This window comes from Gallinula chloropus (assembly GCF_964237585.1).
Source record: "Gallinula chloropus genome assembly, chromosome: 4".
Lineage (NCBI taxonomy): Eukaryota > Metazoa > Chordata > Aves > Gruiformes > Rallidae > Gallinula > Gallinula chloropus.
The window spans coordinates 38,819,960-38,843,478 of NC_140088.1; the positions used below are offsets into that span (position 1 = coordinate 38,819,960).

Here is a 23,519-nt window from a genome sequence, read left to right on the forward strand (position 1 = left end):
CTTACCAACACCAGGCCAATGAAAGCCCTGGGGACCCCGAACAAAGCGCATTTACTCCAGCACAGCTGGAAACTCAGAGGTTTGGTGGCTTTTCAGTCAAACCCACAAGCTGTTGCTGGGAGGGGGGAGAGCTGCCAGCACCGGGAGGTGAGAAGCAGCAGAGGAGCTGTGGCAGCTGTGAGCATCCACGCGCTGTCCTAAAGCAGCCTTTTCTCCCCCCAAACATTTTCTTTGTACTGGGTTTAATGCCGGGAATCCTTCCGATCTGAACTTCCCCGTCCAGGTGGTTTTCCAGAAGCCGGCTGGCAAGGGAACAGGAAATGTGCGCCGGATGTTGGGCTGCCATTGCAAAGAGAAGTCCTGTCCACATGTGGGACTGGGATTTCAGGAAGAATCTGAGCCCTTCTGAGCGTATCCCGCTGCCTGCTGTGGTGGTGGTGTGGACCAAACTGTCCCCAGGGCCTGAGGGGCTGCAGCTCCCAGTGTCGTTCAAAGTCCCTGTGATGCTTTTTCAGGTACTTTTTTCTCTCCTGTGACCATCCCCAGGGCGGAGGTCATCCACACCGTGCTGGACCCTGCAGTGCCAGCACCCCTGGTGACCTTGCCATGCTGGGATGGCTGATTCTGGGCTTTCTGCGGCGTGAAGCACCGGACTGTACAGGACTAACTTAGAGCCCAGCTCCAAAACCTCTTGCCCATGGCATAGCTGTGATGTCTAACCACTGGCATCTTTAGGTGGCATCATCCCCTGATGGCAGGAGAAGAGCTCTCTATAGCTGTCCTCTCACGAGCGCTGCAAGGCCTCACACCTGAGGACTTTCAGGAGTTCAAGGCGAAGTTGTCAGAGGTTCCCATGGGAGGAGGACAGATTATCCCAGGGATTCACTGGCAGAAGCCGACCAACCTTGCGCAATTGTTACCGCATCCAGGAGGGCAGAGGGTGGGATTTAACAGCCCTTCTCATTCCTGTCCCTTCCCTACCATGCCCAGGGCCATGCCTGAGGGTCCAGCTCCCACCCCACATCCCCCAGGGATGGCTGATGTACCCCAGCACGAGGAGCCAGCCCTGGGAATAGTTTGGGGTTTTAATAGAAAAGAGAAATTCACAATAACAGAACAAACACCACACCCCGCCCCCCCCCCACTGCGGGAGGGGTGCAGGGTCTGTTCTGTGGCTGGATGGCCCTCACAGCAATGTTCCCGGGGTGCTGATGTCAACGTCATCATAGCCTGTGTCCATCTCCAGGGGCTGTACAGAGGGGTCCTTTGTGGCTGCCTTGGGACTGGGCAGGGGGCAGCTCCCACCTTAGGGAACACCCATGGCTTGGCGCAGCCCCCGCAGACCTGCTGCCGTCCTGCCACGGCAGCCCACCCACCTGGGGTGGCTCTCCAGGGGACAGGGCGGCTGTGGCCCCTCTTACCTGTGGGTGGGACGCAGCCCCAGCTTCCCTCAGAGACATCCCCAGCGCTGGCAGAGGGGGACCCTTCCAACACAGCTGTGGCATCGTCATAGCAGTGCGGGGGGTCATGCTGTGCAGGGGAGTCTGGCCCGTGGAGGGGGGGAGTTTGGAGTGAGTGCAAAGCCATGGCAGGAGTCTGGCTGATTCCCGACTCCAGTCACACCACTGCCACTGTCAGGGGGCACTGGAGCTACAAGCTCTCTGCCGGAGCCACATCAGGGCCTCAGCCGCAGGGATGGTGATGCCTGGCTGTAGCTACTGAGAGCTGCAGGGTCTGCGTCCCCCCTCCCCCATGCTCCCTGTCCCCACACCTGGGGCTGCCATGGGGTCACTCTCCTCCCCACTGTCCCCGTTGTCATATGGCTGCTTCATCTCTGATCCTTCCGATGGGGACCCTGGTGGGAGGGGTCTGGGTGTTGGGGTGGCCAGAGCATCCCAAACTACAGGGATGAGTCAGTGCCACATGGCCGGATCCTGAGCCTGGCTCCCCACTCTGCTGCTGCGGTGGGCCAGACACACCCTCAACTCTTTGGGTGGCACCCACGTGGTGCAGGGGTGGCTGTACCAACCAGAGCGACTGGGCACCTCCTGATACTCCGGCGTCAGGGCATAGTCCAGCTCCTCGTAGACGGCGTCAGTGATGGCATCGGGGGTTCTACGCGGGCCTGAAACCACAGGCAGTGCTCATCTGGGTCCATGGGCACTCTGATCGGCACTGGGGTCACCAGCTGCCCCCCTCTGTCACACTCGGAAGACAGGGACCCCCCGAAAGCATCTCTGCAACAACACCTGCTCACCGGGACCCACCTTGGCACCAAGCCCACGCCCGGCATGCCTGCACAGCCAGCACGCCAAAGGCCAGGAACAGCAGCGTCCCCAGGACCACACACAGGACCGTGGGCACTGAAATGGTCCCCGCTTCTGGCACTGGGGTCCTGCTACTGGGGACACCTGTGTGGACATCGCCAGGCAACATGACGGGGGTACACTGGCACGGCGAGTGATGGCGGGGCCAACGGCAAAGGCAGAGCAGCCTGTGCCAGGGCACCATGGCAGCAGTGACTACCTGGGGATGGGGTGGGAGTCCCACTCCCGTCACCGCTGTCCTGATAACAAGCGACATAGGTGTCCCTGCCGGGGCTGCAGGTGTGCAGGTGCCACGGTGCCGATGGACATCGCCAGAGCAAGCGGGACCCCTCCTCGCAGCCCACCCAGGACAGCCAGGCGGGGGCCGTGTCCCGGACAAGAGCATCCATTAGTGCCGCCCTGTCCCCACAGCCCAGCTGCCGGCAGACGATGGTGGCCGTGGCAGCGCTGGTGCCGTTGTTGCACACGCGGCCCCACGTGCCGTTGTGGAGCACCTCCAGGTGCCCGGAGCAGCGGCTGCTGCCACCCGTCAGCCGCAGGGAGAGGTGCTCTGCAAGGGGGGGTCACAGCAGGGCTAGGCAAAGGCACCCCATGGGAGGCCAGTCCCCCCGGTCCCCGATTTGGGGACACACAGCACCAACCTGAGCAGATGGCTCCCGCCCCACCACCGCGCTGGCAGACACGCGGTGCCAAGGCCGGGCAGTCCCAGAGTGACGCCTCCGTCCCAGCACACCCACCGGCATCCAGCCACAGCGGCCCCGCACCGGGACCAAAGGGAGCCGATCCGGGTGCTTCCACTGCCATTCCGCACCCCAGCTGGCGGCAGACCACGGTAGCGTCTGAGAGGTCCCAGGTGTCCTGGCAGACGCTGCCCCATGTGCCATTGACGTAGACCTCCACCCTCCCGGCGCAGCGTCCGGTGCCACCCACCAGCATCACCCGCCGGCTGCCTGTGGGGCACAGAGGGGCCCAAGCTGGGGTGGCTGCTCAGGGTGCCAGCACCTCCCCAGCACTCCCCAGGACACTCACCTGAGCAGATGACAGCCACCTCTTCAGGGCTGCCAGTCGGCGCAGCGGCCATCCCCGAGACGTTGCACTGGGCCAGGCTGTGCTCGGTGCCGGCACACCACAGCCCCTGCAGCACTGTGGGGCTAGAGCCTGGCACTGTGTAGACCTTCTCTGGCACACCGCAGCCCAGCTGCCGGCACACCACACTGGCACCCCGGGCGTCCCACAGCCCCGCTGGCACACGGGCCCAGGCACCGAGGCTGGTGGCTACTTCCAACCGCCCGTCGCACCGGCTCTCCCCCTCCACCAGCCGCAGCGGCTCCGCAACACCTGAAAAATCCCCAGCAGTGATGTGGGGCTGCAGCACCAGCCCCTAGGGGCCTTGAGGGGATGGTGGGGTTCTCCTTCAGCAAATGCCCTGCCCTGAAATTGCCCCCTATCCTGATTTTTGGGGTGTCCCAAAAGCCCCGTTAGGCATGTGCGGTACAGACCTGAGCAGTTGACAGCAGCAGCATGGCCGGGGAGGCAGGCGGGCTGCCCCAGCACTGCCGTGTGACACTGGCCTGGGTGACGCTCACTCCCACTGCAGCTGAAGGTGTCCCGCAGCAGCGGCCCATCACCCACACCAAAGTAGCCTCCCGGGGGCACGGTGATGGCAGAACCACAGCCGAGGTGGTGGCAGAGCACGTGGGCATCGGGCAGGTCCCAGTCACTGGCACAGAGGGACCCCCACATCCCCCCCACCTGCACCTCCACCCGCCCAGCGCATCTCGAGCTGTTGCCCGCCAGCCGGAAACCTGTGTAGGCTGCGGAAGAAAGGGTTTTAGGGGACCTGATGGCATTTGGGGACCATGATACCCCCTCGGCATCCCCAGGGCTTACCAGAACAGATGATGGTGGCATGGCCAGTGCAGCCCTCACTGCGGGGCAGCCGCCATGTGCAGGCAGAGAGGAGGGGCTCAGTGCCTGAGCACTGGAACCCCCCCTGCCAGAACGGCCCCGTTCCCGCTTCAAACCAGCCGGCGCCGGGGACGGCCAGCACCGGACCACAGCCCAGCTCCCGGCAGACCACCTGGGCAGCCTTGATGTCCACATCCCCCTCACAGACTCTGGTCCAGGTTCGGCCCTGCCGCACCTCCAGCCGCCCAGCACAGGAGCTGTCACTGCCGACCAGCCTGGAAAAACCTGCGGGGAGATGCACGGGGGTCGTTGCTGGGGCCCGTGCCAGGACCAGCCTGTTCCCCCCATGCCGCCTGGCTCCTACCTTGGCAGATGACTGCGGTGTCATATCTATGAATGCCATAATAGGGCCCCCATCTGTAGATTTTGCAGTACCAGAGAGCGATCTCGTCCCCTCGGCAGTCAACCCGAGCCAGGTTCATGGATTCTGTGCCTTCACCAAAGCGGGTCCTGGCAGGAAAGGCACCAGCAGCCGAGCCACAGCCCAGCTGCTGGCAAACCACCTCGGCGTCCTCCATGTCCCAGTTATCATCACCCACGGTGCCCCAGCGTCCCCGCAGCTTCACTTCCACCCTCCCGGCACAGAGACCCCCGCCGTCAGCCAGCCGCAGCTCCAGTGCATCTGCATGGGGCACCAACGCAGCCTCAGCAATGCTGGCAGATGCCCCAGCATGGGGTGGGTACCCAGCTCAGCCACCCTTCCACACCTCACCTTCACAGGTCACCCCCACATCCCAGTCGTGGCTGCAATGATGATTTCCCCAGCCTAAATGGATACAATCCTGCAGGAGCAGCTCGTTGCCAGTGCAGAAGAAGAGATGGAGCCAGATCCGGCCGCTGCCATGCCCAAACGGGGCATTCACAGACGAGTGCACCACTGGACCACAGTCCAGGGAGTTGCACACCACCGTGGCCCATCCGGACTCCCGCACAAAGTCGTAGACGCAGACGGAGCCCCACTCGCCCTCGTGCTTCACCTCCACCCGACCAGCACAGCGCCCACCGCCATTCACCAGCCGCAGCTCTGCAGTGCCTGTGGCAGGGACGGTGCTGAGTGTGGTCCAGGGCTGCAGAGAGGAAGGTGGGGTCCCCTTCCCCACAGCTGTCCCCGGCACTGAGGAGTCACCCCTGCAGAGCCGCAGGCACAGGAGCAGCCCCAGCACCCTGATGGGCACCATTGTACTGAGCCGGAACCACCCACCCCGGTGCGGGGCGGGTGATATATAGGCAGCAGCATCGCAGCTGGGAGCCAATGGAGACCCAGCACCTTGTGAGCCGTTATCAGGTGGGTTATCTCCCACCCTCCAATAACGTGCTCCGTGCCCAAATATGAGGCTCGGCTCCGCTTCTGGCGTCACGAACCTTCCTGGTGGGGGTTGGCACCCAGATGTCCCTGGGGAGAACCAACCTCCCAAAACCTCCCAGGACATTTGCCACTGGCACAGGGCACGTGGACCCTTCCCACCTGTGTGCCCCCTGGAGCTGACCCTGCTGCCTGAGCCCAGCAAGAGCCCAGGCCCAACAGCGACAGGATTCATCCCAAAACTTCCTGGATCCTCCGCATGACCACCCTCAGTCCCATTGCAGGGCGAAGCCCAATGGTCACACATGTCATCTCCTGTCCTTGGGGTGCTGCTGTCCCCAGGGTGCCTGCAGACCCCAGGGGGGCACCGACGCCAAGCAGCCCCCGGATCACCGCAGTGTTTGCAGGGGGCACATCCCCAGCCCTTCACACAGCCCGGCAGCACATGGCGCTGCTGCCCGCGCTGCCGGCAGTCACGTCCCCGCACTGTGGGCAGGAAAGAGGCGGTTTGAGCCCAGGCGGGGACCCGGCACCAGCACCGACCACACGCGGCTCCCCAGACACCTGCAGCACTGCCGGTGGGGCTGGGATCTGCCCGTGGTGACGCCATGGAGGGGGGCACGGGGCCAGACTGGGACCGAGCTCCAGCAAAGCCACTGGCACAGGAGGTGGAAGGGAGCAGGAGCACCCCAAGTTCTCTGTAGCATATGAGGATAAGGACAGGGTTCAGCCTCAGACAGCCATGGGGCCCAGCAGGCTCTGCTGTCACAGGCTGCTGTTGAGCTGTTTCATTTCCGTTTAAGCTAAAATCTGAAGGCACTGCTGGAAGCGCTCTGCTCTGACCCACAGCCGGGCTTTGTTTTGCAGTGCCACCTGCCCAGGGACAGGGATTGTTTTTCCCAGCTCCTTTTTCCTTTCCCTTTCAGATATATCACCCCAATGATCCTCTCCCAGTCTAACTCCCCATTTCCTACAGCTATATTTAATTTCTCTCTCCTAACTGGCAGTTTCAGGCATCTAAATTGAGCTCCACGTTGCCCGTGATGGGGTTCCATTGGAGGTTCCCTCCCCTGCTCCGAGGTCAACACTGCAGCAGGCTGTAATTCCTGCAGGAAACCACAACTTCCCATGGCTTTCCTGAATTTACTGGAGACTAATTGCAGCCGGCTCTGGTTCTGGAGAGCCGCGGGATGGTACTTGTCTCCTAATGACCTGAGAGACTGGAAAAGGAGAAGGAAGAGTGATAAGGAGCAGCACCAAGGAAGGAGGTGAGGAGGAGGAAGAGGAAGGTCCCTGGGTTTTCTTACCAACACAAGGCCAATGAAAGCCCTGGGGACCCTGAGCAAAATGCACTTACTCCAGCACAGCTGGAAACTCAGAGGTTTGGTGGCTTTTCAGTCAAACCCACAAGCCGTTGCTGGGAGGGGGGAGAGCTGCCAGTGCTGGGATGTGGCAGCTGTGAGCATCCACGCGCTGTCCTAAAGCAGCCTTTTCTCCCCCAAAACAGCTTCTTCTCCCTGGGTTTATTGCCAGGAATCCTTCCCGTCTGAACTTCCCCATCCAGGTGGTTTTCCGGAAGCCGGCAGGCGAGCGGCCCCGTGGCGAGGGAAGAGGAAGGGTGCGCCGGATGTTGGGCTGCCATTGCAAAGAGAAGCTGTGACTGCATGTAGCACGGGGATTTCAGGAAGCACCTAAGCCCTTCTGTCAGGATCCCACTACCCAGTGTGGTGGGTGCAAGGCGGTACTGTGGCCACACTGGGAGGAGGGGACCAGAGAGGGTGCTGCTCCCAGTCTGGTTAGATGTCCCCATCGAGCCCTGTCCTATGTGGGAATGGTCACAAGTGGTGTCCCCCAGGGCTCAGTCCTGGAGCTCGGCCTGTTATAACATCTTTATCAGTGTCCTGGATGAAGGGATGGAATGTTCCCTCAGTAAGTTTGCTGATGACACTGTAGCTGGGAGACCTGTTGATCTGCCTGAGGGTAGGGAGGCTCTTCAGAGGGACCTGAACAGACTGGACTGATGGGCTGAGACCAATGGGATGAGGTTTAACAACACCAAGTGCAGAGTCCTGCACATGGGACATAACAACCCCGAGCAGTGCTACAAGCCTGGGGGAGACTGGCTGGAGAGCTGTCAGGCGGAGAAGGACCTGGGGTTGTTGGGTGACTGTCGACTGACCATGAGCCAGCAGTGTGCCCGTGTGGCCAGGAAGGCCAACGGCATCCTGGCTTTAGTCAGAAACAGTGTGGCCAGTAGGTCTAGGGAAGTGGTTGTGCCCCTGGACTCACCATTGGTGAGGCCGCACCTTGAGTGCTGGGTCCAGTTCTGGGCTCCTCACTATTAGAAGGACATGGAGGTCCTGGAACTGGCCAGAGAAGGGCAACCAGGATGGGGAAGGGGCTGGAGGGCAAATCCTATGAGGAGCGGCTGAGGGAGCTGGGGGTGTTCAGCCTGGAGAAGAGGAGGCTGAGGGGAGACCTTCTCACTGCCTACACTGACCTGACAGGAAGGTGCAGAGAGGTGGGCGATGGTCTCTTCAGCCAGGGGACAGGAGATGGGACAAGGGGAAATGGGCTCAAGCTGCACCAGGGCAGGGTCAGATCAGATGTTAGGGAAAAGTTCTTCCCTGAAAGAGCTGTCAGGGCCTGGAACAGGCTGCCCAGGGAGGGGGCTGGGTGTGTTTGCCAGATGAGTAGATGAGGTGCTCAGGGATATGTTTTAGCATAGGACAGGAACGGTTGGACTCGGTGATCTGAAAGGGCTTTTCCAACCTTGTCATTCTGGGACTCTGTGACTCTGTGACGGGGATTTCAAGCAGCTCCTGAGCCCTTCTGGCAGGATCCCACTGCCCAGTGTGGTGGGTGGTGTAGACCAGGATGTCCCCAAGGCCTGAGGGGCTCCCAGTCTCGTCCAAAGCCCCTGTGATGCTACTTCAGGTGCTTTTTTCTCTCCTGTGACTGTCCCAAAGGTGGGGGGAGATCCCCACTGTGCTGGACCCTGCATTGCCCACACCCCTGGTGACCTTGCCATGCTGGGATGGCTGATTCTGGGCTTTCTGGGGCAGGAAGAACCAGGCTGTAGGGGACAAAAATGGAGCCCAGCTCCAAACAGCTCCAAAACCTCTTGCCCATGGCATAGCTGTGATGTCTAACCACTGGCATCTTTAGGTGGCATCATCCCCTGATGGCAGGAGAAGAGCTCTCTTTAGCTGTCCTCTCACGAGCGCTGCAAGGCCTCGTGCCTGAGGACTTTCAGGAGTTCAAGGTGAAGTTGTCAGAGGTTCCCGTGGGAGGAGGATGGATTATACCAGGGATTCCCTGGCAGAGGCTGACCAACCTTGCGCTCTTGTGACCACATCCAGGAATGCAGAGGGTGGGATTTAACAGCCATTCTCCTTCCAGCTCCGTCCCCACCATGCCCAGCGCTGTTCCTGGAGGAATAGCTCCCGCCCCTCATCCCCCAGGTATGGCTGACGTACCCCAACGTGAGGGGCCAGCCCTGGGAATAGTTTGGGGTTTTAATAGAAAAGAGAAATTCACAATATCAGAACAAACACCACACCTCCCCTCCCCCCACTGTGGGAAAGGTGCAGGGTCTGTTCTGTGGCTGGATGGCCCTCACAGTGATGTCCCCAGGGTGCTGATGTCAACATCGTCATAGCCTGTGTCCCCCTCCGGCGGCTGCGCGGGGGAGTCCTTTGTGGCTGCCTGGGGACTGGGTGGGGGGCGGCTCCCACCTTAGGGAACACCCATGGCTTGGCACAGCCCCCGCAGACCTGCTGCCCACCTGCCACCGCAGCCCAACCCCTGGGGTGGCTCTCCAGGGGACAGGGCGGCTGTGGCCCCTCTTACCTGTGGGTGGGACGCAGCCCCAGTGCCCCTCAGAGACGTCCCCAGCGCTGGCAGAGGGGGACCCTTCCATCGCAGCTGTGGCATCGTCATAGCAGTGCGGGGGGTCATGCTGGGCAGGGGAGTCTGGCCCGTGGAGGGGGGGGGTTTGGAGTGAGTGCAAAGCCATAGCAGGGATCTGGCTGAGCCCCCACTCCAGTCACACCACTGGCACTGTCAGGGGGCACTGGAGCTACAAGCTCTCTGCCGGAGCCACATCAGGGCCTCAGCCGCAGGGACAGTGATGCCTGGCTGTAGCTACTGAGAGCTGCAGGGTCTGCGTCCCCCCTCCCCCATGCTCCCTGTCCCCACACCTGGGGCCACCATGGGGTCACTCTCCTCCTCACAGTCCCCATTATCATATGGCAGCTTCTTCTCTGACCCTTCTGATGCAGAGCCTGGTGGGAGGGGACTGGGTGTTGGGGGTGGCCAGAGTATCCCAAACCGCTGGGATGAGCTGGTGCTGCACTGCCAGTTCCTGAGCAGGGATCGCAACCTGGTTGCTGTGGTGGGGCTCAGGAGCCCAGCCCCCCAAAGAGCACCCATGGGGCGTGGGGGTCCTTCACGGACCTGAGCGACTGGGCATCTCCTGGTACTCCGGTGTTAGGACGTAGTCCAGCTCCTCATAGACGGCATCAGAGATGGCATCATGGGATCTGCGGGGGCCTGAAACCACGGGCAGCAATCAGCCAGGGCTGTAGGCACTGTGATCAGCACCAGGGTCACCGGCTGCCCCGCCCTCTTTGCCACCCTAAGGACAGGGAGACCCCAAAGCATCTCTGCCCTGATGCCTGCCCACCGGGACCCACCTTGGCACCAAGCCCAGGTACGGCACACCTGCATGGCCAGCACGCCCAAGGCCAGGAACAGCAGCATCCCCAGGACCACACACAGGACTGTGGGCACTGACAGGGTCCCCACTGCTACCAGGGGTGCCCTGCTGCTGGGGACACCTGCAAGGACATTGCCGGCGGCGTCACGGGGGTACTCAGCGCAGTGTAGGATCAGGAAGGTCACAAGCACAGGCAGAGCTGCCTGTGCAAGGGCACCGTGGCGGCAGCAAATACCTGGGGATGGGGTGGGAGTCCCACTCACGTCACCGCTGTCCTGATGACAAGTGACGTAGGCGTCCCCATTGAGGCTGCAGGTGTGCAGGTGCCACGGTGCCGATGGGCATCCCCAGAGCAAGTGGGAGCCCTCCTCACAGCCCACCCAGGACAGCCAGGCAGGGGCCGGGTCCGATATAGGGGAAGCCATAAGCGTCCCCCCATCCCCACAGCCCAGCTGCCGGCAGACGATGGTGGCCGTGGCAGCGCTGGTGCCGTTGTTGCACACGCGGCCCCACGTGCCGTTGTGGAGCACCTCCAGGTGCCCAGAGCAGCGGCTGCTGCCACCCGTCAGCCGTAGGGAGAGGTGCTCTGCAAGGGGGGGTCACAGCAGGGCTAGGCCAGGGCCCCGCATGGGAGGACAGTCCCATCCAGTCCCCGATTTGGGGACACACAGCACCAACCTGAGCAGATGGCTCCCGCCCCACCACCGCGCTGGCAGACACGCGGTGCCAAGGCCGGGCAGTCCCAGAGTGATGCCTCCGTCCCAGCACATCCACCAGCATCCAGCCACAGTGGCCCCGTGCCGGGACCAAAGGGAGCTGATCCGGGTGCCTCCAGTGCCGTTCCGCACCCCAGCTGGCGGCAGACCACGGTGGCGTCCGAGAGGTCCCAGGTGTCCTGGCAGACACTGCCCCACGTGCCGTTGACGTAGACCTCCACCCTTCCGGCGCAGCGTCCGGTGCCACCCACCAGCATCACCCGACGGCTGCCTGTGGGGCACAGAGGGGCCCAAGCTGGGGTGGCTGCTCAGGGTGCCAGCACCTCCCCAGCACTCCCCAGGACACTCACCTGAGCAGACGACAGCCACCTCTTCAGGGCTGCCAGTCGGCGCAGCGGCCATCCCCGAGACGTTGCACTGGGCCAGGCTGTGCTCGGTGCCGGCACACCACAGCCCCTGCAGCACTGCGGGGCTGGAGCCTGGCACTGTGTAGACCTTCTCTGGCACACCGCAGCCCAGCTGCCGGCACACCACGCTGGCACCCCGGGTGTCCCACAGCCCCGCTGGCACACGGGCCCAGGCACCGAGGCTGGTGGCTACTTCCAACCGCCCGTCGCACCGGCTCTCCCCATCCACCAGCCGCAGCGGCTCCACAACGCCTGCAAAATCCACAGCAGTGGATTTGCAGCACCAGCCCCTAGGGGCCTTGAGGGGATGTTGCGGGGCTGATTCAGTTCATCCCCCTGCCCTGACATGGCCATCTACCCCCTATCCTGATTTCTGGGGTGTCCCAAAAGCCCCGTTAGGCATGTGCGGTACAGACCTGAGCAGTTGACGGCAGCAGCGTGGCCGGGGAGGCAGGTGGGCTGCCCCAGCACTGCCGTGTGACACTGGCCTGGGTGACGCTCACTCCCACTGCAGCTGAAGGTGTCCCGCAGCAGCGGCCCATCACCCACACCAAAGTAGCCTCCCAGGGGCACAGTGACGGCGGAACCACAGCCGAGGTGGTGGCAGAGCACATGGGCATCGGGCAGGTCCCAGTTGCTGGCACAGAGGGACCCCCACATCCCCCCTGCCTCCACCTCCACCCACCCAGCGCATCTCGAGCTGTTGCCCGCCAGCCGGAAACCTGTGTAGGCTGCGGAAGAAAGGGTGTTGTGGGGCCTGATGGCATTTGGGAACCACAATACCCCCTCAGCATCCCCAGGGCTTACAGGAACAGATGATGGTGGCGTGGCCGGTGCAGCCCTCGCTGCGGGGCAGCCGCCGTGTGCAGGCAGAGAGGAGGGGCTCAGTGCCGGTGCACTCAAACCCCCCCTGCCAGAATGGCCCCGTTCCCGCTTCAAACCAGCTGGTGCCGGGGACTGCCAGCACTGGGCCGCAGCCCAGCTCCCGGCAGACCACCTGGGCAGCCTTGATGTCCACATCCCGCTCACAGACTCTGGTCCAGGTTCGGCCCTGCCGCACCTCCAGCCGCCCAGCACAGGAGCTGTCGCTGCCGACCAGCCTGGAAAAGCCTACAGGGAGATGCACAGGGGTCGGTGCTGGGGGCTATGCCAGGACCGGCCTGTTCCCCCCATGCTGCCTGGCTCCTACCTTGGCAGACGACTGCGGTGTCGTAGTCATGAGTGGCACGGTAGTGGCCCCAGCCATATATTTTGCAGTACCAGAGAGCGATCTCGTCCCCTCGGCAGTCAACCCGAGCCAGGCTGATGGAGCCTGTGCCTTCACCGAAGCGGGTGCTGGCAGGATAGGCACCGGCAGCCGAGCCACAGCCCAGCTGCTGGCAAACCACCTCGGCATTGTCCATGTTCCAGTTCTCATCCCCCACAGTGCCCCAGATTCCCTGCAGCTTCAGTTCCACCCTCCCGGCACAGGGACCCCCGCCGTCAGCCAGCCGCAGCTCCAGCGCATCTGCACAGGGCACCAGCATGGCCTCAGCCACGCTGGCAGATGCCTCGGTATGAGGTGGGTACACCAGCTGGGTCACCACTCCTCACCTTACCTTCACAGGTCACCCCCACGTCTGTATCATGGTCGCAGTAGTGATTTCCCCAGCCTAAGTGGTAACAATCCTGCAGGAACTCCTCGCTGCCCTGGCAGAAGATGAGATGGAGCCAGACCTGGCCAGTGCCCTGCCCGAACGGGGCATATGGGGATGACTTGACAACCGGCCCACAGCCCAGGGACTTGCACACCACAGCATCCCATTTGGATTCCCAGTCGAAGTCATAAGCACAGACAGAGCCCCACTCGCCCTCATGCTTCACCTCCACCCGGCCGGCGCAGCGCCCACCGCCATTCACCAGCCGCAGCTCTGTGGTGCCTGTGGCAGGGACGGTGCTGAGTGTGGTCCAGGGCTGCAGAGAGGAAGGTGGGGTCCCCTTCCCCACGGCTGTTCCCAGCACTGAGGAGTCACCCCCAGAGAGCCGTAGGCACAGGAGCAGCCCCAGCACCCCGATGGGCACCATTGTACTGAGCCGGAACCACCCCCCCACCAGTGCGGGGCGGGTGATATATAGGCAGCAGCGTCGCAGCTGGGAGCCAATGGAGACCCAGCACCTTGTGAGCCGTTATCAGGTGGGTTATCTCCCACCCTCCAATAACATGCTCTATGCCCAAATATGAGGCTCGGCTCCACTTCTGGCGTCACGAACCTTCCTGGTGGGGGTCGGCACCCAGATGTCCCCGGGGAGAACCAACTCCCCAAACCTCCCAGGACATTTGCCACTGGCACAGGGCACGTGGACCCTTCTCACCCGTGTGCCCCCTGGAGCTGACCCTGCTGCCTGAGCCCAGCAAGAACCCAGGCCCAACAGCGACAGGATTCATCCCAAAACTTGCCGGAGCCTCCACAGGGCTGCCCTCAGCACTGGCGCAGGGTGAAGCCCAATGGTCTCATGCATTGGGTCCTATCCTTGGGGTGCTGCCGTCCCCAGGGTGCCTGGACACCCCAGGGGGGCACCGAGGCAAAGCAGCCCCCGGATCACCACAGTGTTTGCAGGGGGCACATCCCCAGCCCCTCACACAGCCCGGCAGCACATGGCGGTGCTGCCCACGCTGCCGGCAGTCACGTCCCCGCACTGTGGGCAGGAAAGAGGCGGTTTGAGCCCAGGCGGGGACCCGGCACCAGCACCGACCACACGCGGCTCCCCAGACACCTGCAGCGCTGCCAGTGGGGCTGGGATCTGCCCGCGGCGACACCACGGAGGGGGGCACGGGGCCGAGCCGGGACCGAGCCTCAGCAAAGCTGCTGGCACAGGATGTGGTGGGGAGCCAGGGGGACGAGGACAATGACAGGGTTCAGCCTCAGACAGCCATGGGTCCCGGCAGGCTCCGGCGTCACGGAGCGGTGCCGGCAGCCGCGGGCAGAATGGCACGGTGGGGACACGGAGGAGGTGATGTGTCGGGGGTGACATGGGGGAGGTGAAGCGGCCGGGGATACACGGGGGAGGTGATGTGGCGGTGGGGCTGGGGCGGGCTCACAGCTGCAGCTGCGCAACCCCAAAAGCCACCGCAAGCGCAGGAGCAGCCGCCAGCGCGCTTTGCCGGCGGCAGCCGTTGGTGACACCGCGACCGCGCCGGGGGAACGGCTTGCTCCCGGCGGCTCCCGGGGCACAGCTGCGGGGTCCTGCCACCTGCCACCACCCACCGTCACCCGCCGCCGCAACACGGCCCCGCCGCCGCCCGCCTGGCCGCAAGGCCTCCCGTGAAGCCGTCGGGGGTGGAGACCCGACACCCCCACCCCTCGAGCCCGGCACGGCTTCGGCAGCAGCTACGCCTCGCCGCGGGACACCGGGAGCTCCCGCCGCCCCACCCCCGAACGCTTCCAGGGAGGAGGCTGCATTCAAGCGATGGTTTTATTCGGGAGCTCCGCCCCTGTCTCCTCAGAGGGCTGCGGGGGGGAACCGGAGCGGGGCTACGGAGAGGCGCGCTCCCCGCCGGCAGGGGGCGCCGCCGCGCCTCTCCGGGAAGACCCGAATGGCGGCGGAAGGAGCCGAGCCGGGCGCGGCACAGGGCGGCGGCTCAAGCCGAGCAGCCGCGGGCGGGCGGCGCGCACGGAGAGGTGCTGCGGGAAGGTACCGGGCCGCTGCCCGCCGGCCGCAGCGGCGCTGAGGTCAGACCCGCGCCGCCGGGGCTGTGGGCGAGAGAGGCTGCGGGGGTGGAAGCGGGCGAGACGCGCATGCGCCCCGCCGAGCCCGCGGTGAGGCCGCGGCCCACTTCGTCCCCTCAGGCCTCCCTCCGCCGTGCGCGGGGCGAAGGGGCGCCGCCGGGTGCAGAGAAGCCCGTGGAGGAGCCGAACCCCGGCAGCAGCAAAGGCCACCGCTCCGCGACGCGGCGCCGAGCGGCCCGAGGCGCTCGCCCGCTTCCGCTGCGGCGCCGAGGCGGGGCCGCGGCCGGGCCGCGCTGGGGCGGGGTGCGGTGGCAGGGGGCTGGGCCTGCGCCGGGCCCTCCCCGTGCCCCGCGCCGCCGGGCGCTGTGGATGGGGACCTCGGCGCCGAGCGAAGAAGTGGCGATGCCGCCGGCGGCGCGGCCGGGGCCGGGGCCGGGGCCGGGCCCGGGCCCGGCGGGCGCCGCCCGTCAGCGTGGTGCGGCGAGCGGTTGGCTGCTGTGAGCGGTTGGCTGCTGTGAGCGGTTGGCTGCTGCGGCACGCTTGCGTAAAGCGACTTGGGCAGAACCAGCCCTTGGAACGCGGGTCTCGTCTCGACCGGCGCCTGGGGGGAGGAGAAGGGCGGTTTTGCAGCGTTTTATCTCCTACGAGTATCCTGCCGAGTCACAAAATCACAGACTCGTCGGATGTGCTGGGCTGGCAGGGACCGTCCAGCCCCACCCCTGCAGTGAGCAGGAACATCTCCACTAGATCAGGTCACTCAGAGCCCCATCAAGCCTGGGCTTGAATGTCTCCAGGGCCTCCACCACCTCTCTGGGGATCCCATGCCAGTGTCTCACCACCCTCAGAGTGAAGAACTTTTTCCTAATACCCAACCTAAATCTCCCCTTTTCTAGTTTAAACCCATCACCCCTTGTCGTAGTGCTGCACACCCTCAGGAACAGTTCTTCCCCAGCTTTCTTACAGGCATCTTTCAGGGACTGGAAGGCTGCTATAAGGTCCCCCCAGAGCCTTCTCTTCTCCAGGCTGAACAACCCAACTTTCTCAGCCTGTCTTTACAGGAGAGGTGCTCCAGCCTCTTCATTGCACTCCTCTGGACACACACTGCAACAGGTTTCTCTCCTTCTTGTGCTCCATAGCTAGACACAGCACTCCAGGTGAGGTCTCCCTGGACCAGAGCAGAGCAGAGGGGCAGAATCCCCTCTCTCGATCTGCTGGCCACACTTCTGGTGATGCAGCCCAGGATGCAGTTGGCAGAACCACACTGTGCAGGCTGTATGCAAGATCCTCAGTTCCACTGCAAGTCAGCTGTGATTTTCCAACCTTTCGAAGCTAAAGTATTGGAAGAGACATAGTTGGTCAAGGTACACTGATATATCCCAACCTCTTCCCTGGCCTTCCCCAGGCTAAGAATTGATGTTCAGATTCCCATAAGTAGAATATTTATGTGCAAAGGATGAATTAGTCTGGGATATTTCAGGATGCTCTGAGGGAACTGGCTCACTCTCAGTCACTCTGGGAAATGGTGCGAGCATATGGCCTGCTTCAGAGCAAATGTGGCTGTGCTCCCAGCACAAGGAAAATGGTACAATATATCCACAAGCGCGATTTTTCCCTGCCAAGACAATGCTGGATTGGGGCTTCGTGGGCCTCCTGGCCCTTCAAACACACAGAAAGCTCATCACATCACTTACTTGCTTCAGTTTACAATGTGCCAGTGCCCAGAAACATAACTGCCATACGCCTGGCACCTTCTCAGCCCATGGTATTGTGTCAACAGCCACTCAGAGGTTTCCAGCGCTGCAGGAAACTCTCAGTCACCCTGAGAAGCAGAGAAGGGCCCTGCATGAACCTCTCCTTCGTGTGCCGTGTGTAGGCTGTGCTCCAGCACACACCCTGGGCGCACGTGATGGGAGGAGATAATGACAGGCCACGAGAATTGCCCCATGAGCCTGATTCCTCAGTCACAGAACCGCAGAATCACAAGGTTGGAAAACACATTTAAGCTCATTGAGTCCAACCGTTCCTGTCCTGTGCTAACCCATATCCCTGAGCACCTCATCTACCCGTCTGGTAAACACACCCAGGGGCGGGGACTCAACCCCCTCCCTGGGCAGCCTGTTTCACATCCCCACAACTCTTTCAGGGAAGAACTTTTCCCTAACATCTGATCTGACCCTGCCCTGGTGCAGCTCGAGGACATTTCCCCTTGTCCCATCTCCTGTCCCCTGGCTGAAGAGACCATCGCCCACCTCCCTGCACCCTCCTGTCAGGTCAGTGTAGGTGGTGATAAGGTCTCCCCTCAGCCTCTTCTTCTCCAGGCTGAACACCCCCAGCTCCCTCAGCCGCTCCTCATAGGATTTGCCTTCCAGCCCCTTCCCCATCCTGGTTGCCCTTCTCTGGCCAGTTCCAGGACCTCCATGTGCTTCTAATAGTGAGGAGCCCAGAACTGGACCCAGCACTCAGGGTGTGGCCTCACCAGTGCTGAGTACAGGGGCACAGTCCCCTCCCCAGGCCTACTGGCCACGCTGGATGACACAAGCCAGGATGCTGTTGGACTTCCTGGCAACCTGGGCAAAGTCCCTTTGGAATCTTGCACCTCGTACTGACACGTATGTAGTGGAGGACCCATCCTATCAGCACGGACAATTATGCACAAATTTGGGAAGGCAACAGCTCCTCTGACCCCATCCCAGGACAGAGTGGTCACAAATGGCTTTGAATAAACCAAACGGGTTTGGTTTTATTAGTAGCTACATGTCTTAAGGAATTTCTGCCTCACAGAGCCAGTACCCCTACGAGCCAGAAAAAGGCAATCATGGACCAGCTCACCTGACTCAGCGTAAATGGCGCTGCCAGGAGGGAAGTGATGGGCGCTGTCGAGTGCCAGTGTCCACAGAGACACATGGCCTTCCGTGGGAACGGCACTGCTTGTGCCGTGCTTCCGGGGCAGCAGATCAGCAGCACATCAAACTGGCTCTGAAAGGGAGACCAAACATCCATCTAGACCTCTGTCTTCAGGCACCAGCGCTGATGTTTTTGGCGTGTCAGCCTACAAGTAAGTGGCTGTTCGGATAAACGGGTCTGACTCGGGTCTTGGCATTCAGGCCGCGCCTCAAGCGCATTTCTGTCTCTAAATTAAACCCTCCTGAAGCTGCAGGAGGCGGGTAGCTACAGTCACCTGTAAAATATCATCTGCACAGTGAAGGTGAGCGGGCCTTGATTTGCTAACGCAGCGCCGGCCCCGCCAAGGACCGGTACTCTGGCTCAGGGAGCAATTTCATGGCCTGAGACAACGGGAGGTTTATGAAGCAGCAGAGGTCAGGACTGCTGCTTCTGTACCCATGGAAATCTTCCAGCATGGGAGGTGTCTGACACGCTGTTTCTGGCTTTGAGGAGCTGTTTTATTGCTCCAGTGAGCAGTGACAGGCCAGGGTTCGAGCATAGCTGGCTGCAAATCTGCAAGGCCTTGCACATTGCTTGGAAACCAGCAGCCTGCTGCAAAGCGAAGCAGCTGCATGGTGATCTCCAACCTTGCCTTGACCACGGTGGCTCCAAGGGCTTCGCTGTCCATGAAACTCTTGCAAAACATCGTGGTGGTGTCACGATTAGAAGCAGTCAGCTTTGAGAGTGTTTTTCCTGAGGCGCAGGGTAGCACTGCCTGCAGCAAGAGAGGCAGGGATGCGTCCCCATCCACAGATGGGTCCCGACCACTCTGCCTCCATCCCTCTGACTCACCCACTGGGGAAGAAAACATCCCTCTGGATGAAGGATGGTCTCAGCTTGAAGGAATTGTCTTATGGGCATCACTGATGCTCCTAAAACAGTTTGGGGTCCCCATTTACTCATCCTTCCTGTTCGCTCTTGCGTTTTTTCCGTAAGGGGATGAAATCTTGGGAACAGCACATGCCCCCCCTTTCCCCCCCCACTCCCCTCCCCACACACTCCCCCTGCCCCAGAATGGCCAGTCACCAACTGGCCAAGCACAGAGAAGCTGCAGGGTGGCAATACTCTACATAGCAGCAAGCACTGGGGACAGCATCATCTTCTGGCCAGTGATGTGTGCAGCAGGGCACGGCAGCTCCTCCACTGCCCAGTACAGGGGCAGGGGCCAAGCTGGTTCTGAAGACAGGGACCCCTGGCTCCCAGGATTTCAGCCACCACAGCTGCTCCCTCCCAACGCTGATTGCAGGTGGGTACAAGCCCAAGCAGCAAAGGCCTGAGAGGAGCTCTTGCTCCATGCCAGCCCCCTCCTTGGATGTGATGGCACAGCACGAACGTAGCCGTATTTGCAGCAGTCTGTTCGCATCGCTTGCCAGAAGGACTGCAGGACTTGCTGGTTCTGTTCTGCGCTGTCACTGGCTGCTCACAAAGCCAGACACACACACACACACAGAGCAGAGTGGGGAAACAGCAGAAAGCGGGTGTCTGGCCAGAAAGTCAGGGGCTTGTTTTGGAGCACGACTGTGCAACATGGCTGCACCGGCTGGTGGAAATGCCTCAACTGGGGGATGAGCATGTGGTGTGTACACACTTTGCTGCTCATTGTGAATTGCTTCAGTCAGGGAAGCAAAGCCCTGAGGATTTGGAATCAGAGAATCATAGATCTGTTTAGGTTGGAAAAGACCTTTAAGACCACCAAATCCAACTGTTAACCTCACGCTGCCAGGCCCACCACTGACTCATGTACCTAAGTGCCATGTCAGCACAGCTTTTACATCCCACAGGGACTGCATTGCTTCCCTGGGCAGCCTGGCCTCTGGGGAAAGACTCTTCCCCAGCCTCCCAACCAAAGCTCCCCTGGCTCAACTTGTGGCCATTTCCTCTTGTCCTGTCACTTGTAATTTGTGAGAAGAGACCAACCTCCCTGTCTACACCCTCCCTCCAGGTAGTTGCAGACAGCAGTCAGGCACCCTGGGGTGGATCCCACCCAGCCCCACAGACCTGTGTGTGTCTCAGTGGTATAGCAGGTGTCTAACCATGTCCCCTTGGGTTATGGGGCTTCATCTGTTGCCAGCAGGCCTGGTGTCATGACCCATGATCAAAAACTACCCCAACCTTCTGCTGGTGACACCAAGGTCAGAGCCAGATCTTGATGTGCTGGCTCTTCCTGTTTCTTCTCTCAGAAGAGTGAGCAGAGCATTGGCAGGACTGCCTTGTGACAGCATCAGTGGAGATGAAATGAAGTGATCCGAGCCCAGCTAGCCGATGCCAAATGTTAGCAATCAGCCAAAAGACTGCCAAAGAGAGCGTGCATGGGACAGCAACGCTCCAGCACGCTGCCCTGCCCGGCTGCTGAGGGGGCTTTGCCAAGCCAGCCAAGATTGGACTGTGAAATGCTGAGCTCTGCTAAGGGGGGGGTCAGGACATCGTGATCCAAGCTAAATTCTGCTTGGGGAAATGATTTCTGGTGAAGGAAAACAAATTGTGCTGAAAGGAACTGCACTAAGGTAGGGTGCTGTGAAATAGCCACGCTGAACTGTGACTGTAGCACAACAAAAATCCCTTGGGAAATGCTCGTGGTCATCTCTGTGGGCCCACCAAGTTAAAGCCTTATTCTGCTTTCTTCAAATTCTCTAAGGATATGGCTGGTTTGGACTCCTACTAAAGCTAAAGGGAGCCTTGTTACTGACTTGGGTGGGAGGGGGAGGAACCTCCAGACTGGGGGAACTTTGCACACGCAGCAAAGTCACTTCTGACTCAGACTTCTCTCGAGACAGCAGAGAGCTGCTGACACAATGTTCTGCTTTTTGTTTGTGAAAGAAAAGCAAGTGGATGGTGAACAGGAGGGCTGGAAGCAATAAGCGATACAAAACAAAGAGATGCTTCAAGTAAATAAAGTATCAAAGCTGAAATGCAAAGTTTTTTCCTCTTATCTCTTTCACAGGTCAAGCAGGAGAGGTAAGAAACCCTTCTTCAATTGCCAAGTAAACAAAAATACCCAGGGCTCTGTTGCACAGTCCCTTTGGCAACCTTCCCATCTACCTCAGCCTGCTCCTGAGGAGACCACAGGTAGGAGGCAGGGAGTTGTTTGCCCTGGCTCTCCTGGGAGTGGTGCTTTCTGACCTTTTTCCATGTGCAAATACCTAAGGCAGAGGTTCCGAGCCCTGCCTGGGGAGGTGGGGCCCCGAGCCAGCAGGCTGTCTGCTCTTGGATACTTCTCACGAACTGAGTAGTTGATGGATCCCCAAGTTTCTCTCGGTCAGCAGCAGAAAACTGCTGTCTGGGAGGACAGAGGGCTTTTTGCAGCAGAGCAGTGTCACAAGCCTGCCTCACCCCTCAGCTACCTCTCACATCAGCCCGAGTGCATGGGTGGCCCATTCACCTGATCATATACCATCCCTCTCCCATCCCCCTCCCCCTCTGCTTGCCAGCTTTTTTCTCTTTCCAAATACCTCCATTACTGGTGGCTTTTGTATAATTCCTGACCCTACACCTCTTGTTTGCTGTTTTTCTCTTTGCTTCTGCATTTTTTTTCATCATCCCCTTCTCCATCCCTCTTGCTCACCCTCCTCCATTTTCCTTCAAGTCAGAGGGACGTGGGGGACCAGCTGGACCCGTCTGATGCCAGCAGGTCTCAGATGTAGGTTGCCATGGCAAAGAGCCAGCTCCCACGCTGATCAAGTGGGGAAAAAAAGCCAACGTGACGTACCAACCAACCGCTCCATCCCCCAGCCGTGTGACAAGGACACGAGCGGCCCCGCTGCCTGCCTCATGCCAGCTTTGCAGCTGGCTGGGAGCATGAGCTCCACTGCAGGGTCTGGGCAAGGGCAGTGAAAGAATATTAATCCCAGTGTCGAGTATCTCGCAGGCGGCAGAGGAAACCTGCCAAGCCGGGGGAGTGAGGAAGTGTGATCGCCCCCATTTCACAGACAAGGAGTTCACACATCGGGCTGAGCCAAACAAAAGATGCGGCTGTCTGTCGGAAGCAGTGAGATGCTCGCAGTTCAGCTGATTCCCACCGTCCTGTCAGCTCCCAGGCCTTTATTATTATCGTTACTGTCACGAGTATTATTACTTCCCGTGGGGAGGAAAGAAAAGGAAATAGCACCCATGTCCTTGTCACCACGTTAATGCCAGCCAATCTTTTCAGCGGGTACCAGGTTTCAGTCTTTCCTGCTGGGCCACATCCTACAGACTACTCCATAGCTGCTTCTCACAGCGTTACCTGATCCTACCGGGCCAGCAGCATTTCTGTGGCTAAGGCTCAGAACAGCGGGCTGGTTCCCAGCGTGGGGCAGCACCCTATGGCCCAGTGCAGTGGGGATGGTTGCGCTGGGACACCAGTGCTGATCGCAGCCTGCCTGCAGAATCGCCTTCCTGCTAGGTTTGGAGAGAGTCACCCACCCTGGCATTAGGAAAAGCTTTTTGCTCTTTAAACTGGCTCGGGCATTTAAGTCATTAAGGCAGTACGGGCTTATTCTAAGCAGTTAGAGGATTAGTGGGAGTTACAGGATACTCTCTGGTCTAATACTCTCCCTTTTTTGCTTTGGCTTTTCTGTAGCATGTGAAGCAAAAAGGATGCCACCCTCATGAGAAAGAAAGTCACTGCCACAGTGAGGGCTGCAGGCATGGCCATCGCCATGGCCACACACGGGATGATGAGAAGGGAGGAGGTCACTGCCACTCCCATGGCCTTACATACACTCATGAGAAAGGTGCAGGCCCTTCCAAGCACAAGTGGTGTCATGGCCAATGGCATGGGAGAGGTTGCAGAAAGAGCAGCCACCATCCACAAGCTCCCCATGGCACGAGGGGGTGTGCATGGCTACCACGCAGCTCCGTGCAACTCCATGGTGCCTAATGACAGCAGGATCCTGCAGGGAGGGGATCTGACCTCCTCCTGTTCTCTGTGCTTTCAACAAATGGTTTACTTACTTAGTGCTGCTGAAATCCAGAGGATAAACCCACACGCTTCAAAACGCTGCCATACACCTGCCACATACGTCCAGGGACGACTCTGGGAGCTTCCCCAGCTCCGGCCTGGTGAGCCGAGGGACCTGCCACCCGACGGGCTGTGAACCTGCAGCTCCCCTCTGCAGCCCCACCAGTCCATCCGGGGCCGGGCGAGGCAGTTCGGTCTATCCCCAGAGGCCCCTGCCTCCCGCCCGGCCGTGCCCCTAGGCTCCTGCCCCGCACCCCGCCGGCTCAATGCCGCCCCGGGCGGCCCCGAAGGCGGAGGCAGCAGCCGGGCGGCCCGGGCTCGGTGCCCACTCGCTCCCCTCGCAGCCCCCGCCCCGCGGCCATTGGCCGTCCGCGCCGGGCCCGCCTCCGCGGCCGCGCAGGCGCCGCTCGGAACCGCGCCGGGGCGCTGCCGCCGCCGCGCCGGGAGCGTTCAGCACCGCGGGCTGCGGACAGCGCCCCGCCGCCGGCC

At 61.1% G+C, this 23,519-nt stretch overlaps 1 protein-coding gene across 1 annotated transcript; it reads right to left on the bottom strand.

The window, feature by feature from the left end:
- Positions 1–6,024: 6,024 nt before the first annotated feature.
- LOC311191129 (scavenger receptor cysteine-rich type 1 protein M130-like) lies at positions 6,025–13,505 on the bottom strand (the record flags this gene model as incomplete). Its single annotated transcript, XM_084263227.1, has 13 exons — positions 6,025–6,084; positions 7,129–7,258; positions 9,221–9,335; positions 9,451–9,573; positions 9,801–9,884; positions 10,057–10,152; positions 10,296–10,904; positions 10,997–11,305; positions 11,385–11,693; positions 11,858–12,172; positions 12,249–12,551; positions 12,631–12,948; positions 13,040–13,505. The coding sequence occupies 13 exons, from the start codon at positions 13,503–13,505 to the stop codon at positions 6,025–6,027; spliced, it is 3,237 nt and encodes a 1,078-aa protein (XP_084119353.1).
- Positions 13,506–23,519: the final 10,014 nt, after the last annotated feature.